Raw genomic sequence first — 21,963 nt, 5'->3', positions numbered from 1 at the left:
GTCAGTAAGTAGGACAGTGTGGTTTCTTAAAAGAAAGCTGAAGGGTTAAAGCTCTTAAAGAGAGAGCTACCCCAGCTGACCCCCAATTAAGGGATAACCGCCTAATAAGGGGTTAATGTCGCAGACTCCCCACAACCTCTGTGAAATGAAAAGGATGTGCGAGCCCCAGACAAAAAAAAAAAAAAAAAAGGAACCTCTATATGAGGTAATAGCTGCAGGACAGCACAGTCTGCCACCTTATTGTGCCTCAGAAAGGTGCCCTGCCCTGAGGGGGTGAGGGGTTAAGCTTCTGCCCTGACAGGCAGAAGCGACTCACCCAGCTGGCCGCGGTGCAGTGTTCCTTCGGTCTGTCGGGAGGAGAGGAGAGTGAGGAGCCCGATGGAAGCCGTTCAGTAATGGCCGCCGCGCTGTGAGGAGAGAGAAGCCGGAAGAGGAGGGGCAGGAGAAAGCGCGCGCTCAGAGCGCTTCCTGCCCGCGAAAAACCGGGAAGGCGCGAAGCCACGCCCCCCGCCGGCTTCAAAAAAAGCGCGCGCGACTCCTCCGCTCTCCGCTCCTGCCCCGCTTCCATGTCCTGCAGGCATCCACCTGCGGACAAAAAAACACAAGTCACCACATGAATACATGTAGCAGCGGCTGCCGCAGCAGCCGCTGAAGCACTCAAAACACATTAACATGCTGAGTACTCACCCAGCTGAGCGCCACAGGGACCCCCAGGGATTTGTGGCGCTGTGCCCAAGCTTCCCCCCAGGGCGGAGAACGCAGTGACCCCAGGTGCGCGGTTTGCGTCCCCGCCAGGGAAGCATCCCTCATCCCCCGGGGCCGGCAGGGTTCTGCAGGGACCTCTCTCAAAGGGTAATGCAGATCCGCCAAGGGAGGGGTGGGGGTCCAGCAGCGCTGAGACCCCTGAGACCTCAAGACCACGGGGGTCCAAGTCTCTGTCCGATAAAAATAAAAAAATTTTCTGAGGAGCTGCTTCCAGCAGCGACCATCCTCTGTGACCTCAAATTTTAGACTGGAGAGCTGGAGTAGGAGGAGCCCAAGCTGGAGGGGCCGGACAACACTCTTTTTTAATCTGAGGTGTTCTATCCTATGTGGGCTCCGCCTACCCACTAGTAATGACTTCCTTCCATCTGCTGCTGAAAACTGCATTGAGCTACTGTACCAAATTTATTATATACTTTTTAGGAGATGGAGTCAGTCCATTTTATACCAACTCCGATTCCAACAAAATGGACACGGACTCCAACTCCAGAGCCCTGGTAATGAGTGCAGAGTAGGAGGACTTCTTAAAGAAAAACTAACAGGTCTGTGAGAGCCAGAATTCTTGCTGGTTGGCAAGAGATCAAATACTTATTTCATGCAATAAAAAGCTATTTAATTATTTAAAAATCATACAATGTGATTTTCTGGTTTTTATTTTTAGATTCTGTCTCTCACAGTTGAAGTGTACCTACGATAAAAAATACAGACCTCTACATTCTTTGTAGGTGGGAAAACTTGCAAAACAGACAGTGTATCAAATACTTATTTTCCCCCACTGTATATACCTTGGATTTTCCTACCCATTAAACAGTAAACTACTGACAGCATACAGATGACACTCGTGTGCTAAACTCTTTTTTTTTTTCTTCTTTTACACAGGGCCTTTGACCTGAACTGGCGAGTTTGACTTGCAACACAGATCAAGGTAGGACATGTCTTTTTTGGTTGCGAACAATTGGTCCATGAAATACAAAACAGGACATGTGAAAAGTGACATGCATTGTAATAGGTCTGTGATCTAGCTGCAAAAATAACGGATTGCACGCGTACCAAAAAAACTGATGTGAGAAAGCAGACTCACTGTGGAGGACCAAGTAAAAAAGCTTGGTTTTAAAGGTTCCCATTATAGTAATTAGTAGAAAATACTAAGTCACATTACAAGAATGGAAAAAGTCCATTAATTCGCGGACAATGGTGACACATCAATGTAGATTGATAATAAAAATATTAAAAAGCCATTTGGCTTAAACATACAGTTTTCAAAAAGAGGTAGGTACCTTTTTGGGAGCGTTTTATAAATATTTTGACTGGACCCCCCCTCCTACACTTAACCACATCCTTGATTTATCGCTAAATTATAAGATACAAAATGTAGACTTTTCAGAGTACAGTAGGGAAATTGGACTTCTTATAACCTTCCTTCCTGAGTCCCCAGCCAGATTGTGGCATCTCTGTTCACATCTTTGCATCCTTCTTCCTCTTCTACACAATTCAGTCTATGGGCTATAAAGAGATTTGATCAGTTAATAAAAATACAAAAAAACGTCACCCCCACCATTAAACACATAAAAAAACTGATTAATAACTTTCATGCAAAACATGTGCCTGCAGTGGAAGTTAATTAATTGCAAACTCCACTAAAACAAGTAAGGAAGAAATGCTGAGTGCAAAGAAAAGACATTATAGTTCCAATGCTTCAATATACAATACAGTAAAGGATGCATTTGTTTATTTTAATAACTAATTTTAAAGGGATTATTCTACCCAAAGCTATATCTGATTGCAGGGAGCTCCAACTCTGGAACCCACTCCTATCACTGCTCAGCAACAAATAAGGAGTCAGAATGGTATTCCAGGTATAAGTGGCTCATAAAGAGCATGGTTTAGGGTGTGGGTTGTGTAAGTGTAATTAGCGCAGTGTTAAGCTGAATGTTCCATCGGTCCAATGAGTGGATGATATCTAGTACTATACAAGGTTTTAGGCAGGGGTGAAAAAACTGCTGCTAAGTAAGAATTCTGACAACATTGCATTTTAAGTGCTAAAAATAGGCTATTAACAATTCTAAGTGAACGAACAAGAGCGAAATTTAAATCAAATCAACATGCCTTCAAAACAGCATCATTTCTGCTAGGTACACTTACACACAATTGTTGAAGGAACTTGGCAGACAGGTTGTTCCAAACAAGTTGGAGAACTAAGCACAGATCTTCTGTGGATAGAGACTTCCCACACAGACTCGATGATGAGGAGATTATGGCTCTGTAGGGACTAGATCATCACTTCCAGGAGTCTTTGTTCTTTACGCTGCAGATAGTTTCGGATGACCTTAGTTGCGTGTTTGGAGCATCTACTTGCATATTTCAGCATTGAAGATATCATTAATCCTGACCAAACCCCCAACTCAGTTTGAAGAATGCAGCCCAAAACTTGCAAGGACCCTCCACCATACTTCACTGTTGCCTGCACTCGTTATTGTACCTCTCTCCTTTGACGAACAAACTTTTTTGCGGTACAGTCAAATATTTAACACTGACTAGTCAGTCCTGAGCACCTGCTGCCATCATTCTGCACTCTCGTTTCTGTTTTGTGCTTCGTTGAGTCTCTTGACCTTATTTCATGTTGAAAGTATTGTTTTTGGCAGGAAATCTTCCGTGAAGACCAATTGTAGCCAGACATCTCCAAGCAGAAGAAGTGTGTAACCAGGACCCACTTGATGCTGCCGGCTTAGAGTTGATGGCATTGTGGTACATGTTCCGATTTTGAACAAAAGCAAGCACAATATATCCTTCATCTGTTGCACTGCAAGTCTCCATGGCCGATCACAGCATCTACGGTTCTCAACAATTCCCATTTCCTTGTGTCCACAACACTGAGAAAATACAGGCAGATGCTTATCCATCATGCAATACAATCAAGGAGGCATTGGACTGACTCAAAATTTATTCGGCAGCAGGACAACGACTACAAACTTACAGGCAATGTTATTAAGAACCATATATTGCGTAAAGAATAACGCGGATTCCTGGAAGTGATTATATGGGCCCACAGAGCCCTGATCTCAACATCATCGAGTATGTCTGTGATTACATGAAGAGACAAAAGGATTAAAACAAGTGACAAACAAAAGGTCTGTGGTTAGGTCTCAAAGATGTTTGCAATAACCTCCCTGTAGAGTTCCTTCAAAAATTGTGTGCAAGTCTACTTAGGAGAATTGACGCCTTAACGCGGTTTTGAAGGCACAGTGCGGTCACACCAAATATTTCTGTGATTTAGATTTCTTTTTCGTTCATTCACTATGCATTTTGTTAATTGGTAAAAATAAACTATTAACTCTTCTATTTTATAAAGTGTTCCTAATAGCAGCATTTTTTCGCATCTGCCTATAACTTCTACACATTACTGTAAGTGCACCATGAGCTCACTGTATTGATCATGCATGTATCCGTAAAGTGTGCAGCACGCTTCAGAAATCAAAGTACTTTTGTTATGTTCAGTAGCGGTCCAATTAGACAACTCAGGAGCAAAACTTTAAAAAGACATGGTGGTGAAGGATAGTATTCTTTCACCAGGAATCATTGGCATTGGCTGGGAGCACTGATGCTTATGCAGCTGGGGAAGTGCTTTATATACACACTAGAGACCCCCAGATACTGCATGTCTCTTCATGAATAAAGCCCACCACACACATGAGATGGCGCCGCTCTCCTGTGTTCTCCATGAGTGGTGGTGGCTTATCTCAGAGAGAACAAAAGGATCGGCAAAGCAAAATTGTATGTGCCGGATCCTTATCTCTCCCTACAATCAGTTGGCTGAAGACCCCATACACAGACAGTCAGACAAACCTGTCGATATCGGCATGTTCAATAAACACTAGTCTGTTATAGAAGGGTCTTCACGTTTTGTAGCAGCTTACTATTTGTGTGATAAATAGAACAAAAGACAAAAACAAAAAACAAGCCATACCTGGAACGTAGGACACACAGAGGACATGGGCGTTGTGAATTTCAAACTGATCCATAACATGGTTGGATGAACTTGCATCTATCACCATGATCTCGCTTACAGTATGGGTACCTGAACAGATCCATGCCATACTAATCAGGTGTGTACCCTGCCCACAAAGGAATTAAAAAATATCAGTGCATGGACTTTAAAAAAGGGAAAGGACATATTCTGATATCTGTTATCATGTTCTAATGTTGAGTGTGAACAGATATGACACATTAAATTCTGCACTGTGAGAAGGTTATTACCATGTGCGCTTGACTCTGAGATTCTACAGAATTTCACTTGTATATCTATATCACAATGGCAGCTCAGAAGTATTGATCAGTGGCTCTGCTCTATAAGATTAATTGATTCTGCAGTTTCTACTCCAGCACGACATCCACTTGTCCCGTCATGTGAGCATTTATTCACTTCTGTGCAATAGGCAACACAATTGGTCAAACCTTTACTGAAACGTCAGACTCCTTCAGACATATACATACCCAGACAGACCAGCGCAATTTTGGTCCAATGTAGACACAGACCAATGCAAGTCAATATGCTAGCTGACATGAAGGTTTTTCAACCAAAACCAAAGAAAACCACAGCAATTCTCATCCAGTTTACGGATAGATAATGATAGTTGAAATTGTGTGGAATGGCACAGTCTGTGCGCCCTACAGCAATGTGGATGAGTGCGCAGAGCTACACACACACACACACTTACGCCACTATGTATTCAATGCAGGCTGTAGAATCCATATTTGCTATATAAATGGTTCTATAGTTTTTAGTGATTTTACTGCACCCCATTCTTATAAATATTTCAAGCTGCAACCTGTCCAAGTAACATGTCAGCCTGAAGAAACAATGTTCGAGATACAGGTGCATCTCACTAAATAAGAATATCATCAGAAAGTTCATTTATTTCAGTTCTTCAATACAAAAAGTGAAACTCATACAGTACAGACCAAAAGTTTGGACACACCTTCTCATTTAAAGATTTCTCTGTATTTTCATGACTTTGTAAATTGTACATTCACACTGAAGGCATCAAAACTATGAATTAACACATGTGGAATTATATACTTAATAAAAAAGTGTGAAACAACTGAAAATATGTCTTATATTCTAGGTTCCTCAAAGTAGCCACCTTTTGCTTTGATGACTGCTTTGCACACTCTTGGCATTCTCTTAATGAGCTTCAAGAGGTAGTCACCGGAAATGGTTTTCACTTCACAGGTGTGCCCTGTCAGGTTTAATAAGTGGGATTTCTTGCCTTATAAATGGGGTTGGGACCATCAGTTGTGTTGTGCAGAAGTCTGGTGGATACACAGCTGATAGTCCTACTGAATAGACTGTTAGAATTTGTATTATGGCAAGAAAAAAAGCAGCTAAGTAAAGAAAAACGAGTGGCCATCATTACTTTAAGAAATGAAGGTCAGTCAGTCCGAAAAATTGGGCAAACTTTGAATGTCTCCCCAAGTGCAGTTGCAAAAACCATCAAGCGCTACAAAGAAACTGGCTCACATGAGGACCGCCCCAGGAAAGGAAGACCAAGAGTCACCTCTGCTTCTTAGGATAAGTTTAGAAACCTGGTCAATGCCACACAGAGTTCTAGCAGCAGACACATCTCTACAACAACTGTTAAGAGGAGACTTTGTGCAGCAGGCCTTCATGGTAAAATAGCTGCTAGGAAACCACTGCTAAGGACAGGCAACAAGCAGAAGAGACTTGTTTGGGCTAAAGAACACAAGGAATGGACATTAGACCAGTGGAAATCTGTGCTTTGGTCTGATGAGTCCAAATTTGAGATCTTTGGTTCCAACCACCGTGTCTTTGTGCGATGCAGAAAAGGTGAACGGATGGACTCTACATGCCTGGTTCCCACCGTGAAGCATGGAGGAGGAGGTGTGATGGTGTAGGGGTGCTTTGCTGGTGACACTGTTGGGGATTTATTCAAAATTGATGGCATACTGAACCAGCATGGCTACCACAGCATCTTGCAGCGGCATGCTATTCCATCCGGTTTGCGTTTAGTTGGACCATCATTTATTTTTCAACAGGACAATGACCCCAAACACACCTCCAGGCTGTGTAAGGGCTATTTGACCAAGAAGGAGAGTGATGGGGTGCTACGCTAGATGACCTGGCCTCCACAGTCACCAGACCTGAACACAATCGAGATGGTTTGGGGTGAGCTGGACCGCAGAGTGAAGGGAAAAGGGCCAACAAGTGCTAAGCATCTCTGGGAACTCCTTCAAGATTGTTGGAAGACCATTTCCGGTGACTACCTCTTGAAGCTCATCAAGAAAATGTCAAGAGTGTGCAAAGCAGTCATCAAAGCAAAAGGTGGCTACTTTGAAGAACCTAGAATATAAGACATATTTTCAGTTGTTTCACACTTTTTTGTTAAGTATATAATTCCACATGTGTTAATTCATAGTTTTGATGCCTTCAGTGTGAATGTACAATTTTCCTAGTCATGAAAATACAGAAAAATCTCTAAATGAGAAGGTGTGTCCAAACTTTTGGTCTGTACTGTATATTATGCAGAGTCATTACAAACAGTGATCTATTCAAGTGTTTATTTCTGTTAATGTTGAGGATTATGGCTTACAGCCAATGAAAACACAAAAGTCATTATCTCAGTAAATTAGAATAATTAACAAAAACACCTGCAAAGGCTTCCTAATTGTTTAAAAGGGTCCCTTAGTCTGTTTCAGTGGGCTCCACAATAATGGAGAAGACTGCTAACTTGACAGATGTCCAGAAGGCAGTTATTGACGCACTCCACAAGATCCCAGAGTTCCAATTTTCATTTGGAAATCAATGTCCCAGAGTCCGGAAGAGGAGTAGGAGGCACACAATCCAAGCTGCTTGAGGTCTAGTGTGAAGTTTCCACAATCAGTGATGGTTTGGGGAGCGATGTCATCTGCTGGTGTAGGTCCACTGTGTTTTATCAAGACCAAAGTCAGCGCAGCTGTCTACCAGGAAATTTAAGAGCATTTCATGCTTCCCTCTGCCGAAAAACTTTTTGGAGATGGAAATTTCATTCTCCAGCAGTACTTGGCACCTGTCCACACTGCCAAAGGTACCAATACCTGGTTTAAAACAACAGTATCACTGTGCTTGATTGGCCAGCAAACTCTCCTGTCCTTAACCTCAGAGAATCTATGGGGTATTGTCAAGAGGAAGATGAGAGCCACCAGACCCAACAATGCAGACGAGCTGAAGGCTGCTATCAAAGCAACCTGGGCTTCCATAACACCTCAGCAGTGCCACAGGCTGATCGCCTCCATGCCACACCGCATTAATGCAGTAATTGATACAAAAGGCGCCCCGACCAGGTATTGAGTGCATTTACTGAACAGACATTTCAGCAGGCCAACATTTCGGATTTTAAAAACATTTTTCAAGCAGGTATTATAAAGTATTCTAATTTACTGAGATAATGACTTTTGTGTTTTCATTGGCTGTAAGCCATAATCAACAACATTGACAGAAATAAACACTTGAAATAGATCACTCTGTTTGTAATGACTCTATATAATATATGAGTTTCACTTTTTGTATTGAAGAACTGAAATAAATTAACATTTTGATGATATTCTAATTTAGTGAGATGCACCTGTATGTGTCTCAGCTGTCAGAGTAGCAGAATGATTACCTGATTTGCTCACTCAGCTATGAAGAAAAAAAACAAACAAGTCCAGCCGAATGGGCTATTTCACTCCAGCCTCAGTCCTCGACCATGCTCATACGTTAAACCCATTATTCTCGGCGAGTTTGCAAGTTTACAGAATGGCACTGACTGAGCATGGAGAAGGAAAATCATAGCTCAAGCTTTTTTTTCCCTCTTGCTAATAGCCCTGCTTAACGGCTGAGTGAGCAGATCAAGTTCTGATGCTACTCTTCTGACAGTTGAAACATACGTCTTGAGCGGTGTTTCTTTACCGGCAACCAGTCCCGACACATGAATAAAATTGGTTTGCAGAGTGAAATATGTCACAGTGGGCATTTTTATTACATTCTTGGAGAGACCCTTTAAAGTAAAAGGAATGTGGCCTACCATGTGACATAGTGGGGCATATTCCTCAAATTAAATGTGGTAGAATTCTTTCAAATTTTGCACCAAAAAATCGTCTTTCATAACTTATTATGCGTTTTAGACACTTTTTCCGACTTGCCCAAATATTATTATTTAACAGCATGAACCACTATGGTAAACTTGGGGCACTTTAATACCATCTAGTCTAAGTTTGTACTGCCTATGAATGACTGAAAATGAACACTGAAAAGAACTTCAATTACCGGAACTATTCACAATGAAAACAACAGACACAAAAATGAGGCTTGCTGCTACAATTGTACAAGTAATAATAGATGGTAGAAGTATAGAAAACCACTGCCCTGATATTAAGGGTTTATACTGCAGATTTCACCCATGCTAGCGACTGGGAAAAAAAGGATCAACAACGCCTATATTTTATGCTGCGTTTTTTTTCCTGCCAACACATTAATATTTGCAGTAGTGTGATCCTGAGAGTGAATTATGATCACATGACTCAGAAGAGGAGCGGAACAGTGGTGGATACTGCAGAAGATGGCGATCACCGAGTGTATGATTACACTCACACAACACTACACAAACATTTATACAGGTTTTGAAAAAAAAAAAAATAATGGGAGTGCCTCTTTAAAAAGGTTGTCTGGTTAAAACAAGTTATCATAATCCTGTAGATCAGTGCTAACTTGTTGATCGGTGGTGGTCCAACCGCTGGGACCTGCACCAATCTGCAGAACAGGGAATTTTGATCCCAGTTTCAAAATAGAGCAACAGGTCAGATGGCTGGATGCCCAACTTCTGCTCTATTCATTCCCTATGGAGCTGCTGGATAAAGCCAACGTAGCACTCGGCAGCCCCACAGGGAATGAACGCAGTGGCAGTTGAGCAGGCGTACTGCTGCTTCAATCTAATGGAGATAAAAGTGTCCCGTTATGCCAATCAATGCTGGTACCAGAGGTTGGATCACCACTGATAAACAAGTTATACTTATCCAATAGACAGGTGATAACTTTTTTCACTGGAGAACCCCTTAAAGCACATTTGCACACATATATGCATCAAGCACTGTGATATATATACACTGCTCAAAAAAATAAAGGGAACACTCAAATAACACATCCTAGACCTGAATGAATGAAATATTCTCATTGAATACTTTCTTCTGTACAAAGTTGAATGTGCTGGCAACAAAATCACACAAAAATCATCAATGGAAATCAAATTTATTAACCAATGGAGGCCTGGATTTGAAGTCATCCCCAAAATTAAAGTGGAAAAACACACTACAGGCTGATCCAACTTTGATGTAATGTTCTTAAAACAAATCAAAATTAGGTTCAGTATTGTGTGTGGCCTCCACGTGCCTGTATGACCTCCCTACAACGCCTGGGCATGCTCCTGATGAGGTTGCGGATGGTCTACTGCGGGATCTCCTCCCAGACCTGGACTAAAGCATCCGCCAACTCCTGGACAGTCTGTGGTGCAACGTGACGTTGGTGGATGGAGCAAGACATGATGTCCCAGATGTGCTCAATCGGATTCAGGTCTGGGGAACAGGCGGGCCAGTCCATAGCTTCAATGCCTTCATCTTGCAGGAACTGCTGACACTCCAGCCACATGAAATCTGGCATTGTCCTGCATTAGGAAGAACCCAGGGCCAACCACACCAGCATATGGTCTCACAAGGAGTCTGAGGATCTCATCTCGGTACCTAATGGCAGTCAGGCTACCTCTGGCGAGCACATGGAGGGCTGTGCGGACCTTCAAAGAAATGCCACCCCACACCATTACTGACCCACTGCCAAACCGGTCATGCTGAAGGATGTTGCAGGCAGCAGATCGCTCTCCACGGCGTCTCCAGACTGTCACGTCTTTCACGTGTGCTCAGTGTGAACCTGCTTTCATCTGTGAAGAGCACAGAGCGCCAGTGGCGACTTTGCCAATCCTGGTGTTCTGTGGCAAATGCCAAGCATCCTGCACGGTGTTGGGCTGTGAGCACAACCCCCATCTGTGGACGTCGGGCCCTCATACCACCCTCATGGAGTTGGTTTCTAACCGTTTGTGCAGACACATGCACATTTGTCGGCCTGCTGGAGGTCATTTTGCAGGGCTCTGGCAGTGCTCCTCCTGTTCCTCCTTGCACAAAGGCGGAGGTTGTGGTCCTGCTGCTGGGTTGTTGCCCTCCTACGGCCCTCTCCACGTCTCCTGGTGTACTGGCCTGTCTCCTGGTAGTGCCTCCAGCCTCTGGACACTACGCTGACACAGCAAACCTTCTTGCCACAGCTCACATTGATGTGCCATCCTGGATGGGCTGCACTAGCTGGGCAACTTCTGTGGGTTGTAGAGTCCATCTCATGCTACCACGAGTGTGAAAGCACAAACAACATTCAAAAGTGACCAAAACATCAGCAGAAAGCATTGGTACTGAGATGTGGTCTGTGGTCCCCACCTGCAGAACCACTCCTTTATTGAGGGTGTCTTGATAATTGCCAATAATTTCCATCTATTGTCTATTCCATTTGCACAACAGCATGTGAAATTGATTGTCAATCAGTGTTGCTTCCTAAGTGGACAGTTTGATTTCACAGAAGTTTGATTTACTTGGAGTTATATTCTGTTGTTCAAGTGTTCCCTTTATTTTTTTGAGCAGTGTATAATACTGTGGTACAGGGACTTGTAATCCTAAAGATACAGCGTGCATTTCAATTGTTGTCCTAATTTTTGTTTATCCATAGAACTAATTCATAACTTTGGATTTGATTCATCACAGCTTTTGTGCCCAAAAAGTGTTGAAAAGCTTTGAAAAGTCAAAGTTTTTGTGCAAAATTTAGTGACTATTGGCCTTTTCAACCCTGTTCAAATCAGGTCTGCTGAAATGAGGAGACCTGGGGGTAATCTGAGGCATGCCCATACATCAAATATGCCAGCGTTCTGTATGGCAGAAATGTTACTCCAGTCACTCACGCCACTGAGAAGAGGCGCCAAATTCATTAACTTGCTTGAGCCGCCTAATGAATTCTGCACCTTCTACATCAGGAAGACTGACATAGCGTGAGCCTCCGTGCACTACAGCAGTCTTAATAAATCCGCCCCTTTGACTATAAAGGTATAAGAATATTGTCCAATAAAATACATATCTGTGTAATGAGCATTGTGATATACAACCCTATACCTTAGAGACGAGCAATTTTAAAGGCACATTGCGCATTTCAAAACTGCTGCTTGGATTCTAGGTGATTCCTATACTGAACTCATAATTTTGTCCTGCAAACATTTTCTACAGTTATGGGATTGGATCATTTATTGCATCATTTTTGTGTATTAGGACACAAGTCTCTAGGGGCTGACAGGATATCCTACTGTAATAAGACAATACAGTACAACATGTAACAGAGCGTTGGGTTTTAATTTACACCAGCGAGTCTTTATTAATAACCATTTTTGTAAGACTTGAATCTTCACATACTTCTCTCCCTTCCCCTTATATTCTTGTAGTTATTACTGGGGTGCCTGACTCTATAACTTCACTAGAAGCCATAGAGGGCAGCATAACAAACAAATAATACTTGGTAGACGTACATGTAACAAAAGGTGGACTTACATCTTCATTCTTCTTGTCCATGGAGTCTGATGTTGATGTCGCAGTTGCGCACCACAGCTAAAAAAGACAAACACAATAGTGTTTCACAAGTGGAAAAAGAACTGAAGCAAATAAAACTTCAGAATTAAGAATGATCAAGAAAAATGCAGTGAGATCATACTGGTAAAGTCGGTGATCTTAGACTGCAATCATTGCAAAGGGCTCATATAGGCACTTAAACCACAGGATTGTTCTCAGGGAGGTAAGCCACTTCCACAGCTGTCTGGCATTTCCCTGGCCTTATTAACACCTACACGCTCGGTTTAGGATGAGCTTGCCTACACTGTTCTCTCAATTTACTTTTATGGCAGTTAAAGAAACAGTTTTGTAAGTGTGAACATCCCTTAAAGTCCCAAACAATATTGCATTCTTAAGAGGCTAAATACACTGCTCAAAAAAATAAAGGGAACACTCAAATAACACATCCTAGATCTGAATGAATGAAATATTCTCATTGAATACTTTGTTATGTACAAAGTTGAATGTGCTGACAACAAAATCACACAAAAATCATCAATGGAAATCACATTTATTAACCAATAGAGGCCTGGATTTGGAGTTACCCTCAAAATTAAAGTGGAAAAACACACTACAGGCTGATCCAACTTTGATGTAATGTCCTTAAAGCAAGTCAAAATGAGTCTCAGTATTGTGTGTGGCCTCCACGTGCCTGTATGACCTCCATACAACGCCTGGGCATGCTCCTGATGAGGTTGCGGATGTTCTCCTGTGGGATCTCCTCCCAAACCTGGACTAAAGCATCCGCCAACTCCTGGACAGTCTGTGGTGCAACGTGACGTTGGTGGATGGAGCAAGACATGATGTCCCAGATGTGCTCAATCGGATTCAGGTCAGGGAAACGGGCGGGCCAGTCCATAGCCTCAATGCCTTCATCTTGCAGGAACTGCTGACACACTCCAGCCACAAGAGGTCTGGCATTGTCCTGCATTAGGAGGAACCCAGGGCCAACCGCACCGGCATATGGTCTCACAAGGGGTCTGAGGATCTCATCTCGGTACCCAATAGCATTCAGGTTACCTCTGGCGAGCACATGGAGGGCTGTGCGGCCCTCCAAAGAAATGCCACCCCACACCATTACTGACCCACTGTCAAACCGGTCATGCTGAAGGATGTTGCAGGCAGCAGATCGCTCTCCACGGCGTCTACAGACTCTGTCACGTGCTCAGTGTGAACCTGCTTTCATCTGTGAAGAGCACAGGGCGCCAGTGGCGACTTTGCCAATCCTGGTGTTCTGTGGCATTTCTTTGGAGGGCCGCACAGCCCTCCATGTGCTCGCCAGATGTAGCCTGACTGCCATTAGGTACCGAGATGAGATCCTTAGACCCCTTGTGAGACCATATGCTGGTGCGGTTGGCCCTGGGTTCCTCCTAATGCAGGACAATGCCAGACCTCATGTTGCTGGAGTGTGTCAGCAGTTCCTGCAAGATGAAGGCATTGAAGCTATGGACTGGCCCGCCCGCTCCCCAGACCTGAATCCGATTGAGCACATCTGGGACATCATGTTTCGCTCCATGCACCAACGTCACGTTGTACCACAGACTGTCCAGGAGTTGGCGGATGCTTTAGTCCAGGTCTGGGAGGAGATCCCACAGGAGACCATCTGCAACCTCATCAGGAGCATGCCCAGGCATTGTAGGGAGGTCATACAGGCACGTGGAGGCCACACACAATACTGAGACTCATTTTGACTTGTTTTAAGGACATTACATCAAAGTGGGATCAGCCTGTAGTGTGTTTTTCCACTTTAATTTTGAGGGTGACTCCAAATCCAGGCCTCCATTGGTTAATAAATTTGATTTCCATTGATGATTTTTGTGCGATTTTGTTGTCAGCACATTCAACTTTGTACAGAACAAAGTATTCAATGATAATATTTCAATTATTCAGATCTAGGATGTGTTATTTGAGTGTTCCCTTTATTTTTTCGAGCAGTGTATATGATTTTTAGTGCAAAATTACCAAATTAAATAATATATACATTTAGTTTGGTCATGATAGCACTAACCTACACAATAAAGCTTTCATGTCATACCTAACAGACAGGACATTCAGCGCCTCCCACTCACATACCATCTCCTCATCTCGCCCCCAATCTGTCGGTGTCCCCCAAGGTTCAGTTCTAGGACCTCTGCTCTTCTCGATCTACATCTACACCTTTGGCCTGGGACAGCTCATAGAGTCTCACGGCTTTCAGTATCACCTCTATGCTGATGACACACAGAACTACCCCTCTGGACCTGATATCAGCTCCTTACTAACCAAAATCCCACAATGTCTATCCGCTATCTCATCCTTCTTCTCTGCCAAATTTCTAAAACTTAACATTGATAAAACAGAATTCATCATCTTTCCGCCATCTCATTCATCCCCCACATCTGACCTATCCATCAACATCAATGGCTGTTCACTCTCCCCAGTCCAACAAGCTTGCTGAATTGGGGTAACCCTGGACTCTGATCTCTCCTTCAAACCACATATTCAAGCCCTTTCCACTTCCGGCCGACTCCAACTCAAAAATATCTCCTGCATCCGCTCATTCCTCAGCAAAGACTCTGCAAAAACACTAGTGCATGCCCTCATCATCTCCTGCCTCGACTACTGCAACCTCCTGCTCTGTGGCCTCCCTTCCAAAACTCTCGCGCCCCTCCAACCTATCCTAAACTCTGTTGCTCGACTAATCCACCTGTCCCCCCGCTATTCCCCGGCCTCTCCCCTCTGTTAATCCCTTCACTGGCTCATCGCCCAGAGACTCAAATTCAAAACCCTAACCATGGCATACAAAGCCATCCACAACCTGTCTCCTCCATACATCTGTGATCTAGTCTCCCGGTACCTACCTGCACGCAACCTCCGATCCTCACAAGATCTCCTGCTATACTCCACTCTTATTTCCTCTTCCCACAATCGCATACAAGATTTCACCCGTGCATCCCCCCTACTCTGGAACTCTCTACCCCAACATATCAGACTCTCGCCTACTGTGGAAACCTTCAAAATTAACCTGAAGACCTACCTCTTCCGACAAGCCTACAACCTGCAGTAACCACCGCTCCACCACATTGCAGCATGACTACCTCTACCCCCACCTACTGTATCCTCACCCATCCCTTGAAGATTGTGAGCCCTCGAGGGTAGGGTCCTCTTTCCTCCTGTACCAGTCACTGACTCGTTTTGTTAAGATTATGTAAATGTTTTTTGCTATGTATACCCCCTTTTTCATATGTAAAGTGCCATGGAATAAATGGCGCTATAATAATAATAATAATAATAATAATAATAATAATAATGTCAATTTAACCAGAATTGGGTTTTACCATCCTCCAATATTCATCATTCAATACACTATGGCCCAGTTCTCAGAAAAGGCGTTATTAACCCAAATCTTTAGTTATTCTCATCAACTTCACCACTCCGTATTTATGAAAAGTCACACCTTAAAGAGTAAATGTCTTTTTTTCCCCATAAATCAATACTACATATGAAAACAAGACATTCTATAACATATCTTATAAGAGAAATCTGCTTTTCTCCTGCTGGACTGATCTTTCGTTCTCAAAATTCTCAATTCACAAGTAAAATCTGTCTTCAGTCAAAACACATTTTCCCATTACTGAGATAGATGACAGTTGGTGCAAACAGAGCTCTATGGAAAATTATAACTGACATTTCAGGAGAACTTGCAGCAGAATGTCTGTCGGCCTTGAGCTGCACACTTTCCTCTCCATAGAAATTTATAGACCCCAACTGTCATCTACTATTTCAGTAATGGAAATCTGTCTTCACTGAATACAGATTGTACCAATGTTATCCATGAATTGAGAGTGAAAAATAAAAATCAGTCCAGGTGGAGAAATATCTTATCAGAGAAATCTGCTTCTATTACTAAGTTGATTATTTTCAACTGAACTGTTGATTTATGGAATAAAAATTAAAACGACGGCTACTCTTTAAAGGGAACCTGCCAGGAGGTTTTCATACCCCAATCTAAAATCGCTGTAATGTTGATAAAAGCCATACCTTTGTTTTAGAAATGCCAGCTTTCGTTTTTAAGATGTGAGTAACGTGACAATGTGAGAGCCAGACTATCATGTGCGCATGTGCCGCCCCAGGAAACAAGGGCGCCTGCACCAGATCTCGGGCACGGGTGACAAGAGTGACCATTCAGTCACTGACAGTAGGAAGGAAGCAGGCAGGGGAATAGGGAGAGAAGCCGGATAGCTGTAAGTGCAGTGCCAACTATGCTGCATTTATGGTTAATTATCATAAAAGTTAGCCAATTCATTTCTCAAAACCGGAAATAAGGATTTCTTAAATAAAAGAATGGACTTTACCAAACGAACATTAGTTTGGGGTGTAAAAACCTGCTGACAGGTTCTCATAAAAGAAACCGTGCCCCATGTAAAATAAAAGCAGCATCTACTCCCATCCCGGACTGGTGCCGTTCCAGCAGTGTCCGAGCTGTGTCTGCCAGCACTTGTGTGACATTGCAGCTGATTGGCTGCCACCTTTACGGGATATAATGTCACCCAATCGCCAGCAGACAGATCGCTGACAACACTGGATGTATGGCAATCCGAGAGGTGAGCAAATCCTGGTTTTATTTTCAAAGGGACATGGCTTAATTCCAGAAGGGGTTGCCGGAATAGTGGATAACCCTTTTATTATAAGTTTGTCACAAATTAGGTCATTGCAACTTTTGACTGCGTTTAGTTCACTTTCCGACATTAAAAAAATGGACTGGAGGACAGGTTGTTAAATGCTGCATGGTAATGGAGAATTTTGCAGAATTTGAGCCTTTTTATGGAAGATAAAAATTAAGTTTTTTTTAATGCACACACTTAATATTCCCCATCCAAGATGGTGGTCACGTGACCACAACTGTGCGATTTGTAAAGTTACAGTCACCTTTCGACTAGATTCTCCTGTACTTTTCTCAATAGAACATTGAGAGTAGAGAAGGAGAGTCTAGTCGGCTCATGATCGTAACTATGCAAATTGCATAACTGCAGTCATGTGACCACCCTCATGGACAAGGAATACAGGGTTATAGTGACACTGAGCATATTGCACACTAACATGATTCAGCTCCTTCCTTGTCAGCCGGGAATATCCCTTTAACTATGCCCCTTGTGTCATCAGTTTTAAGCTTTGACATGGGAATTAAAATGGCATTTACCTTTGTTCTGGGATCTTTCTGATCCAACAGACGAAGTTGGACCAATACAGGAGCATTCCTGTGCTCACTTTCCGCTAGAGAATCATCCTAGTGATACAATAAATTACATGGATTAATGTCACAAGTCATACATTTATAAGATTAGATTCCAGCGACGCTCTGGTCCTCTCAGGCATCATGTGACCGCAATTGTGACTACCCGGCTCACACAGTGTCTTCTCTGTGGTACAAAAGTCACTATCTCAATGGAATCCTGAGACTCAGAACAAGGCTCTCATAGGTTTACATTAAGAAAGGAACTAAAGCTGCTGCCACATGATGCAGCAGACGACCAGAGCAATGCTGGAAACAGAAGTATTTTACTGTACAAACATTACTGCTGGCTTATGGAACAAAAAAACAAGCGTTGGAGTGATCATTTAAGGGTAAAAAAAAATGCCTTCCCGAGCAATACATAACTAGTTCATGTAATGTTCCCAAGTTTCCCAGCAAGTATGCACGTAGACTCTGTTATAACAAAAGCAAACCTATGACTCCTGCATTGCTTTCATCAACAGACATGCAAATGAAAGAATGGACTCACTGTACAAAGACAACTAGCCAGTCACATTGGGCGATCGCAAAGCCTGGACTGTAAACCATTCACACCCTATTAAAAACCCTACTAAAATCTGCAGAACTGCTGAGCTCAGATTGGCTGCAGCGGTTATTTGTGCTGTAGTCATGACGTTACTGATGAAGTAAATAATCATTAAATCAGTGTCAGATAGGCAGTGTAAGACTAAGGGAGGGTGAGCAATAGCTCATTTTATTATTTTAACGTAGTGGTGGCCCAAGGAGAATAGAATTATAACCCGAAAACCCCTTTTAAATAGACTGTCAGTAGGACCAACCCCCTAAACTGTCTATATGGGCATGTAAGTCATATAAAGTGAAATAAAATGATATCTTGATATCTGCGACATGATGTCTTTACCAGTGTGAGACATGTAAATTAGGAGAGCAGACTGACAGACGTTCATTACATGTCTCACACTGGTATCGCCCACTTTGATTTGAAATAAGCTCTGGAGGCAGATTCTCAGGGAGATCTATGTTCGGCCCATAGATCTTACCAGCTCATTTACATATTAAGAGAAATCTGGATTTCTCTAGAAGAAGACATCGGATCGCAGATATCAAGGTATCATTTTCTTCAGCTTCCTATGATTTGCGTGCCCATATAGACGGTTTAGGAGGGTTGATCCTACTGACAGATTCACTTTAAAAGCAAGAAAAATGGAGATTTTCTCAAACAAATTACTTTGGAAGCCCAGATATTGATAGTTTTTTGCTCAGATTATGCAGGAGTCCTGGAGAAGAGTAATATTACCGGGAACCTGTCAGCTGATTCATGCTACCAGAAGCACTGATCACAGTCTGGCTGCACAATTGCAGACCTAAATGTTTTACTCAGGAACACTACAGTATTTTAGAGAAAACATACTTTGAAAAGTTGGATGGGACTTGCATGTCTCAGTCGACTTTTGCAGCTTCTCTCCGACCCATTCCCTTAGACTGACAGGCCTCTCACAATATGTGTGTACAGTCCGAGACCTGTCAGTTACAGTGATTGGAGTGGCGAGAAGCCGACACAGTTCTCTATTCATCAAGCCCAACATTTTTCACACTAGTCTTGATCAAGGGGTCAGGTGGAGTGGCAGGCCTCTTAATGAACCAGGCAAGGCGCAAAGTGGTGTTTGCCTCCATGTGCTCCTCGGCACAAATCTTACTCCAATCTAGGACTGAAGTAAGATTTGTGGTGTAAGGAATGCAATAACTCATCATAAATTAAATGAGCGGGGGTCACCGTGCCTCGTCACTCCAATGTCCTGCCTCCACTCTGCCCACTTTGTCAGATCTGAGCGAAAACATTGTGAAAACATTGAAAAAAGTTGCAAAATCTTGGCGCAACCTCGCATGGCGCAAAAATGTTGCAACTTTTCAAAACTTTTTACACCTGCATTCCGGAGTAAAAGCTTTGATGAACTTGGGCCATAGTCTCCAGTCGGCTTTTCAAAATATTTTTTTTCTGAAATGCTGCAGCTTTTCAGAGTAAAGCACTGACGCAATCGTGTGGCTCTGATTCATGCTGCCTTGTGGTCTGGGCAGCATGAATCACATGACGGGTTCCCTTTAATGAATATAAATATTTCAATATGGTGACTAATTGACCTGAGTACTGTGGTATCTTAAAAGAAAGGTACATTGCACAACACTAGGTATTTCTACTTACTGTGTTCTTTAATACAGGAGGAATACTCCAGCCATGAACCTGTGCTCTCCCATGCTCCTTCCAGATGTGAGAACGAATGTGACGATAATGTTCATGTTTCTTTCCTCGTAACGACACAGCATCAACATCACTGATAAAAAGTACATACATTTACAGGACCATTAATAATCTTTGTTTCAGTCTGAACCCATCAGAAGTTTGTTATCATGCTAATCACTTTAGTAGTAACTTTAGATTTTCTCATTACATAGTTGTGATTAAACTGTACTACTGTAATCTATAAAATAGCTGAAATCCAGCTGCTCGATTAGTGCAGTTACAATTACGCCATAAAAGACACAATGGCTAATACAGCAACTTGCAGAACATCATTACCTGAAAATATTTAGCTTTTTTTTTCTTTTTTACTAAAGAGTCCTGAAGAATTTAAAGAAGCACTCTCAGCAAAAATTGTATTCCTAACCAATATGTGTGTATTGTCCTTACCGACTGAGGTCTTCTCTGGTCACCATCAATGGTCTGTGTATCTCTTGAACCATGTGACCACAATTCAGACTCACTGGCTCACATAGTGTCTTTTGTATGGACTAGAAGTAGTTTTTTAAAATGAAAGTGTATAAAAGCCTCAATCTGAGAGTCTCATACTTACATTGGGTAAGCAACAACCGGACTACCCAGAAGATGCTATGTGATGTGTATAGTAGTCATGTGGTTCAGAAAAGCATCAAACGTTGCTGAGATACAGACATTTGACGTACATCACCACAAGTGGGCTGCTGGTGTATGGAGAGGCCACAGGAGCTGTGCCTGCTCTACATACCGCGGATGCCAGCTGATTTATACAACCAGCATTTGCCTCTGACAGCAGGATCCAGAGCTAGATCTGATCGCTGCTGATAAGGCCTTAAAAATTACTGATCGAGGCAAATAAGATGCGTGGTCCCATAGTGATGCCCTTTAGCGTGCTCATCTGTGCTCTGCAATGTATTAAAGAGGTACTGATAGATTATCATGGCAGACAATGGCCTACTGAAGACCCCTATGGCTGCCATGTTGGTACTCCAGTAAAACTCAGCAACAGATTGGGCTTGATAGGAGACCATCATTTTACTGACTTACTGGAATACCTTGATTTTTCAGTATATAGAACAAGTAATTGCAGGATCAAGACCCCTGTTAAAGAGACTGTCAGTAGGATCAACCCCCCCCAAAACTGTCTAGATGGGCCTGTAGGTCACAGAAAGTGAAATAAGATGATATCTTGATATCTGCTATCCGATGTCTTTACCAGTGTGAGACATGTATATTAGGAGAGCAGACTGACAGACGGTCATTACATTTCTTACAGGTTGGCACATGTGAGTTGTATTGTGTGCATCAGGTTGGCATATGAGAGTTGTGCAAAGTCCATCAGGTTGGCATATGCAAGTTGTGTAGAGTGCATCAGGTTGGCATATGAGAGTTGTGTAGAGTGCGTCAGGTTGGCATATGAGAGTTGTGTAGAGTGCGTCAGGTTGGCATATGAGAGTTGTGTAGAGTGCGTCAGGTTGGCATATGAGAGTTGTGTAGAGTGCGTCAGGTTGGCATATGAGAGTTGTGTAGAGTGCCTCAGGTTGGCATATGAGAGTTGTGTAGAGTGCCTCAGGTTGGCATATGAGAGTTGTGTAGAGTGCGTCAGGTTGGCATATGAGAGTTGTGTAGAGTGCGTCAGGTTGGCATATGAGAGTTGTGTAGAGTGCGTCAGGTTGGCATATGAGAGTTGTGTAGAGTGCGTCAGGTTGGCATATGAGAGTTGTGTAGAGTGCGTCAGGTTGGCATATGAGAGTTGTGTAGAGTGCGTCAGGTTGGCATATGAGAGTTGTGCAGAGTGCATCAGGTTGGCATATGAGAGTTGTGCAGAGTGCATCAGGTTGGCATATGAGAGTTGTGTAGAGTGCATACAGATTCTATGGTACCCAGGTCTGGATGCGACTCTCCTCTCCTCCAGACTTAAGTTCAGAGGAAGACAGAGTATTTTACTGAAAAATATAAT

General features: G+C 42.9%; 1 protein-coding gene across 4 annotated transcripts in view; it reads right to left on the bottom strand.

Annotated features, from left to right (window-relative positions):
* LOC141172247 (C-Jun-amino-terminal kinase-interacting protein 3-like) overlaps positions 1 to 21,963 on the bottom strand; it is a 394,188-nt gene that overhangs the window by 100,083 nt on the left and 272,142 nt on the right. For all 4 annotated transcript variants that reach the window (XM_073656238.1, XM_073656235.1, XM_073656236.1 and 1 more), the window contains exons 15-19: positions 19,932 to 20,061; positions 17,657 to 17,743; positions 12,421 to 12,477; positions 4,727 to 4,874; positions 2,178 to 2,265 (exon numbers count right to left, since the gene is read on the bottom strand). In XM_073656238.1, the coding sequence (XP_073512339.1) occupies positions 2,178 to 2,265; positions 4,727 to 4,874; positions 12,421 to 12,477; positions 17,657 to 17,743; positions 19,932 to 20,061 (510 nt within the window). The remainder of the gene's footprint in view (positions 1 to 2,177; positions 2,266 to 4,726; positions 4,875 to 12,420; positions 12,478 to 17,656; positions 17,744 to 19,931; positions 20,062 to 21,963) is intronic.

This window comes from Phyllobates terribilis, unplaced genomic scaffold, assembly GCF_046119375.1.
Source record: "Phyllobates terribilis strain yellow unplaced genomic scaffold, ASM4611937v1 Scaffold_12__6_contigs__length_324123572, whole genome shotgun sequence".
Classification (NCBI taxonomy): Eukaryota; Metazoa; Chordata; class Amphibia; order Anura; family Dendrobatidae; genus Phyllobates; species Phyllobates terribilis.
Note: the sequence above shows the minus strand (reverse complement) of the source record. Positions and strands in the feature narration are given on the sequence as shown.